The sequence below is a fragment of the Leptodactylus fuscus genome, chromosome 7, assembly GCF_031893055.1.
Source record: "Leptodactylus fuscus isolate aLepFus1 chromosome 7, aLepFus1.hap2, whole genome shotgun sequence".
NCBI classification, from domain to species: domain Eukaryota; kingdom Metazoa; phylum Chordata; class Amphibia; order Anura; family Leptodactylidae; genus Leptodactylus; species Leptodactylus fuscus.
Window position 1 is genome coordinate 140776527 of NC_134271.1, and position 7397 is coordinate 140783923.

Genomic DNA, 7397 nt, shown 5'->3' on the forward strand with positions numbered 1-7397 from the left:
TTGCTTGAAATTTTTTCAGCTTCTAAAAATGAACTACAAAAACATTCACAGCAGTGCTAAATCCTCACTGCTCCCTTGTGCACCCCCTTCTTGGCATTATTTTACTTGCTTGTATCAGAGTTATTTACATTGTAACTTTGGGGCCTTGGGGCTGGTTATCAGGCAAGTAAAAACACATGGAGGGTTATCTGCAAATTCACACTGGTGCTTTTTATTCAGTGCAGTTAACAAAGTCTAAACACAAAAATAGCTTTCATCAGCAAAAAGGCAACTTAAACAGTACGGCTTACTTCAGCCATGTAGCAGTAAAGTCCAGCAATAAAACACAGTCCACAAGCTCACCAGGTTGGCACTTATATCCACTTTTAGTTCTCCACACAGTTAGAGCATTTGGTGCCCAGGTTCCACTGTCAGCAGCAGCAAAGAGAGTGAGCCCCACCCTCCTATCTGGACAGGGTTAGGGTAAGTTCACACTGAGTTTTTTGGTGAGGGTTTTGAGGCCGTAATCTCCTCAAAACCCTGACCAAAAAGACGGCTCCCATTGAAATCAATGGGAGCTGCTCAGGTCTTTTTTTCTGGGAGCTGTTTCTTCTGGCTCCCGGAAAAAAGAAGTGAGATGTTAATTCTTCTGGCCAAGTTGCCTCGCGATTCGGCCTGAAGACACTCCCTCCTCCGGACTAGGCCCATTCATTGGGCCTAATCTGGAGCAGAGTGGACGTCTGGATACCGGTACAGTGCACCCGCTTTCAGACGCGGCTACGCGGTTTTTGGATCGGAACCTGAGGCAGCCTCCACCTAATGTTTTGATAAAAAAAAAAAAAACATGTGAACTTACACTTAAGGCTCCAGCTGCTGCTTTAACAAAAGCCAGGATTAGAGCTTCGGGCACCAGGTCCATAATCAAACCCAAAACCTGGATATGGATCCAGGCCATTACCAAGTGGAGAGGAGCCATCTTAATATGCAATATCTTCCCTCCACAATCTTTCCCTCTGCCTGCCTACAACATAAAGTGTGGACAAACAACATTTCCCATGATTTATCTTCCTCCTCTCTCTGTGTACCCCTTCTTTCTCCACTTTCCCCTGTGTGTCAATTCCCTGTCTGTTTTGTGTCACATTGTCTGTCTTGTGTCTTCAGTCCATGAAGCCAATCTCATATGCATATCTGACCAGCCAATATATTACTCCGATAAGAAGCTTTAAGGAGCAAGGATGTCACGTGCTGCTCTGATGTTTCAATTTGTTGGCTGAGCTGCTTACAGGGAGGGGTAGTAAGCTTGCAAACAAAACATCACAGCTGTGGTCAGTGACCTGAAAATTAACAGAAAGTATTTTTTATTGATGTATCCTGTTTGGCCCATATTTCCTTTAAGTGAATATGGCATATAAATAAAGCATGGGTATCATACCTAGAGAATAGACTAGCAATGAGAAACTTTTTTATTAGGCACTTCAATAGTATAATATGACATTAACAGTCTTTCTGATGGATCCAGTAACATCTTTATTTCTTACACTGTAAATGATGGGATTCAACATTGGAGTCACTACTGTATAAAGAATGGAGACCACTCGATCCCGATTTGGGGAATACATTGATCGTGGGCGTAAATACATAAAAACAATGGTTCCATAGTAGAGGGAGACAACTGTAAGATGGGACACGCATGTAGAGAATGTTTTTCGTCTTCCTTTTGTGCAGTGGATTTTTTGTATGGTAGAAATAATGTTAATATAGGATAATAGTGTCAATATGAATGAACAAAGGGCAATAATTCCACCAGAAATATATACGGCAATTTCATTGAACCAAGTATCTTTACATGAAAGCCTAAAAAGTGGCGGCATCTCACAGAAATAATGGTTGACCTTGTTGGACTTGCAATAAGGCAACTGGAAGGTAAAGACTGCATGGATCACAGAGTTCAAAAAGCTGAAAGTCCACGATCCGGCAGCCAAAGATTGGCAAAGTTTTTTGTCTATGATAGTGTTATACTGCAAAGGCCTACATATAGCAATGTATCGATCATAGGCCATGGCAGCCAAGATCAAACATTCTGTAGCCCCTAAAGCCAAATGGAAATACATTTGTGTTGCACATCCCAAAAAGGAAATTTCCTTATTACCAGATATTGTATTTGCAAGAATTTTTGGGACAATGGTGGTGGAGAAGCAAATATCGATGAACGCAAGGTTACTGAGGAAGAAGTACATGGGCGTCTGTAGGCGGGAGTTAAGTCTCACCACAATGATCAGTAGAAGATTACCAGACAATGTTGCTGTGTACATCATAAAGAACAACAAAAAGAATACTAGTTGCAATCCATAGGAATCTGAGAGACCTAGAAGGATGAAGGTTCTCACCAGGGTTTGATTGACAATTTCCATACTGTTTTATTATAGTTTATCAAAAAGATAGGAGTGAGTTAGTGGTAGAACAGATTGTAAGGTTCATGTATATAAAATATAATCGCCTTAGGGGGCCCATAAGCACTGACATCACTATTGAGATAGCAGCCTCCATCTGGACCATGAACCATGGAAACCCAGAGATTACCCTAACCACACTAAGGTTGATTAAACTACATAACACCCATAAGTATGATGAAACCCAAAAATGTGTCTGGTTCCGAACCAGGGAAAATAGACTGAAATAGTTAAATGGGCTACCTCTTGAAGGTGACCCTTGTCCTTTACCCTCAGTAGGATATAGGTGGGATTCTCTCATTTGAGGTCCTCCTGTTTGTAGTGGTATAAAGATCTGGTCTGTACATGGGTGAAAGCCAACTTCTCCTGTCCAAATTCACTACGACTAGCCAATGTCTACAATATAATTTATGGGTATTTTCCATGAATATAACCAAATTTAAATTCATAGACAATTAAACTTAAACATTTTTCCAAATTGAAATTATTAAAAATTTACAAAATTTGTAAATTTTTCCTAACCATACTGCTGTATCGGTGGCGTCAGTCTTTTGTTTGGATTGGTTGCCAATTAATATGACCATGAATGCAAGAACTTTCTATGGTCTGGATGGGATTTCTGTCTGGATGGTTGTGTTCCTGCCCAAAACTTAACCCCTGGCCAGAATAAGAAAGTCATAGCTGACAAGTGCCAAACCATGGAAAGTTTCAGTAGTCATTCAATGGTATCCAGACAAAAGACACTAATAAGATGGTTAGAAAAAAATCTATAAAATTGCAAATTTTAAATAATTTTTTTTTGCCCAAATTGTCAGCAATTTTAAATTTGGTAACATTGTTGGGAAAACCATAAATTTATATAGTTGTCTATAGTTGAAATCTTCATTCTACTGTAGTAGGATCTCAATATAAGTCCTAAGGTCTTGAGCTGTGCAAGCAGTTTGACACATTTCTCCAATGTTCTTCGTAATACTGTAAGGGTAAGATAAAATGGATTTCAAGATTCAGGATATTCAACTTACTGTAGTATTGGCAAAGACTTAGACACACCAAGAGTTCAACGATGAGTAAGAGTTATTAATCCTAGTATTCAGAATTCGTCCCATTGTCTACTTGACCCTTGTTCACCATAACCTTGTCCAATTCATGAGCAACGTAGGCTTACAGCTAACATGAAAAATGTCAGCAATGTTTCTTAAGATGATATAGATACATATATACAAGCAGTATCCCCAAGTGTCTTATTTAATTTAAGATCTTAAAATGGAAAACTGCAAGCCAAAGTAATTGGTGATTGGTCTGGGTGTTGGATTCTCCCAATACAATTACGAGATCCTTAACATTCAAGTAGAAAGTAGTTGGATATTTTTCTTCTGTCATCTTAATGCTTGTTCATGTTATCATATACTCAATAAAATATCATGTTTAGTTTTCAAATTTAATTAATATTATGTTTTATATGCAAATAAAATATTAAACTTCATGTTCTAAGGTTTCTTCCAATTTTTTCAGAAGTCAAATTTATGGACAATGAGATTCCATACAAATCTTCACCCATGTAGTTTGGTACAGAGATGACTTATTATATATTCAATATTTTATCGATCTTTAAAGCATTGTTTTGTAATTGAAAAAAAGTAGAAAAAACTGGGGACCCACCCTTCGAAGCTTTGTGATAAAATCCAGTATTTATTTCATTTTTTCATAAAAAACATACTTATGGGAGGAGGCACTCCTGAGAAGATTTGAGCTCGAAAAAGTGTTTGGCAACACGAAACGGCTGTCGCTCAAATCTTCTCAGGCGTGCCTCCTCCCATAGGTATGTTTTTTTTTTGTTTTTTTTTATCAAAAAATGAAATAAAGACTGGCTTTTATCACAAAGCTTCGAAGGGTGAGTGCCCAGTTTTTTTTACTTTTTTCTCTGGACTGTACTTGAACTTATAAATACTGTGAGCACCACCAAGGAAATTATAAGAAGCTTGCCCAATTATCCTCTATTGTATGCATGCATATACTTAGTAGTTCTTCTACATTTTGATTTTTTTGTAATTTTTATTATACCTAAAATAATAATCACACATTCTTGTGAAATATAATAACAGCCTTCCAACTTTTTGGAATTCGTAAGGAATAGTTGAAAGCAAGCTTCAAACAACCGGAGGTGCAGACTCGCGTTTTCCAAGTTCAATCCTTTATTATGCTCAACACACAACCCATTTCAAAAACATATAGTCCCCTTTTCCCAGCTGATACAGTGGGAGAGAAGACCCTGCCCTGAAGGGCTTACAATCTATAAGGCAAGAGGGAGGGAAGCAGTAGGTGAGTGTAAAAACTGTCCCAATGGTGGTGTAGTGGTAGCAGAATTATTAAAGAGGAACTTTCAAGTCCTATGGCATTGGCAGTAGTATGTGCTGTACAGAAAGGGCCACAGCAAGCTCTACCTGCTCAAGAGGCTGAAGGACTTTGGAGTCCAGGGCCCACTTCTTAGGACCTTTTTCAATTCTGTGGTGGCATCAGCCTTCTTCTTCAGTGTGGCCTGCTGGTGGAGTAGCATATCAACCAGGGATAGGAATAGACCTGACAGGCTGATTAGAAGGGCCAGCTCTGTTCTGGGGAGCCCCCCTGGACCCAGTACAGGTGTTGATTGAAAAAAGGATACTGTCCATGGTGAGCTCCATGCTGGAGAACAACTCCCACCCCATGTAGGAGACTGTGACAGCACTGGGAAGTACTGTCAGTGACCGACTGCTTCACCCCAAGTCTGAGAAGGAGCGTTATCGGAAGTCTTTGCTTCCCATTGCAGTTAGGCTGTATAATCAACACCGAGCTAAGCGGAGATCATTCCACACAAAGAACTGAAAGATCCTTAAGTTGTGATATCGCTCCTAATATCTTCTTTACCTTTATCTTTTTATCTATACCTACTGTCACTGTAATGCCTCTACCTGGAGCTTTTTGTTCTCTTATTTTATATTATTATTGTATTATCTATGCTGCTGTAACACGCTGAATCTCACCATGGTGGGACTATCAAAGGATGATCTTATCTTATATTGCCACTAGAAAGCTGACAGTGTACTGAATTCAGTGCACTGTCAGCTTTGGCGGTATGGGTCTGGGTGTCGGAGTTATCAATGCCATTAGTTCATCACCAATATCCCGTCACCATCAGAAGGGCATCACCATTGGGTGGTAAGGAATGCCCCTCTTACAGTACAAGGTTATTGAATATCACAAGGCAATATCACATTCTGATAAAGTGGGCAGTGCGCTAAATTCAGCTTTTTAGCAGTATATAATACCACTGGCGTCAAAGGACGTGAAAGGTTGTCTTTGAAGGTTGTAGACTTTACTAAGAGGAGAGGAAGGAGGTCATGGCCTCTAGATATTCTGGTAGTCTGAATAGCAGAAGGTTTATATACTTCATGCACTGCTGTATATACACAATGATTACACTACTCTCATCATAACTATGAAAATTTTACGAAAATAAAAATTTACTTCAAAAATTTGCATATCCCTAATATCCCGAAGACTCATCAAGAACATGGGAGTCTAGGGAATGAAACTTAAAACATCCTTTCTGGATGATTTAAGGTGTTTACATAGAACCATTATTATTACAAAAATGATGCCAGATCAAACCTTCTCATAGTCCAGTGATGGCTAACCATTTGAGCTTGGAGTGTCAAAATTTGCAAAAAAAAAAAAAAAAAAGTTATTTTTTTCCCCCATTCCCCAAGTATAAGAACCCCTTTTTATGGCCCCCACACCCGCACGCAGAGTAGTGGTTGATAGACAACATGGTGGCTCAGGGGTTAGCGCTGTTGCCTTGCAGTACTAGATTCCTGGGTCTGAACCTAGCCATGAACAATATCTGCAAGGAGTTTCTATACTCCTCATGTGGGCCTTGGGACAATGTTGACAATGGTGCTATAAAAGTAAATGGAATCACATCCATGTGAAAGGGAGGAACAGCATCTGTAACATTTGGATTCACTCTTATCCAACATTCTTAAGTGGCTAATATGGGAACCAGTGACCTTAACCACTTCTGGATTCCATTTTTAGTTTTTGACTCCCCTCCTTCCAAACCCTATAACTTTGCTATATTTCTATTTACAAAGCCATTCGAGTACTTAATGTTTGTGTAATAAATTGTACTTCTTAATAGTATCATGTAATATTCAGTATGATGTAGTGGGAGGCTTAAAAAAAATCAGAATAGGGTAGAATTAGATAAAAAATGTGTTTATATGACTGTGTTATGGGCTTTACTTTTACAGCATTCATTGTGAAGCCAAAATTACATGTTGGCTGTAGGGTTGAGCGATCGGGATTGGAAAAGATGGGATGGAAAATGATCAGAAATTGGATTTGAAATCTCAAGATCGGCTCAACCCCAAAAGTGACTTTTCCTATAGAGAAGCATTGACTAGGATTGAGCAACCGGGATCGGAAAAGATTGGGTCCCGATCAGCAGTTGAGTAGATTTCACGATCGGGATCAGCTGGAAAATGATTGGAAATCGGATTTTGAAATCTCAAGATCGGCTCAACCCTAAAAGTGACTTTTCTCATAGAGAAGCATTGACTAGGATTGAGGATCAGGATGGGGAAAGATCGGATCCCGATTGGCGATTGAGCAAATTTCACGATTGCGATTGGCTGGAAAATGATCAGAAATCGGATTTTAAAATCGATCCTAAAATCTCAATATTGGCTCAACCCCAGTCATCTGTATTCTGGGAATCGGAATGATTCCAGGGATACCACTTTTTTATACTTTATGTTTTAACCCTTTAAAAAAAATCCAAAACGCAGCAAAAAAAAAAAAATCAATTTCTTGGAGTCGCCATATTCTGATACTCATAACTTTTTTATATTTTCCTGTATGAGGATGCATAAGACCTCCTTTTTATGAGGCCAGATGCACTTTTTAGTTCTACCATTTTGGGGGATGTCTGAT

General features: G+C 39.1%; 1 protein-coding gene across 1 annotated transcript; it reads right to left on the reverse strand.

Moving 5' to 3' along the window:
* Positions 1-1454: 1454 nt before the first annotated feature.
* LOC142214585 (olfactory receptor 5V1-like) lies at positions 1455-2390 on the reverse strand. Its single transcript, XM_075283528.1, has one exon. It carries the CDS (start codon positions 2388-2390, stop codon positions 1455-1457), a length of 936 nt encoding a protein of 311 aa, XP_075139629.1.
* Positions 2391-7397: the final 5007 nt, after the last annotated feature.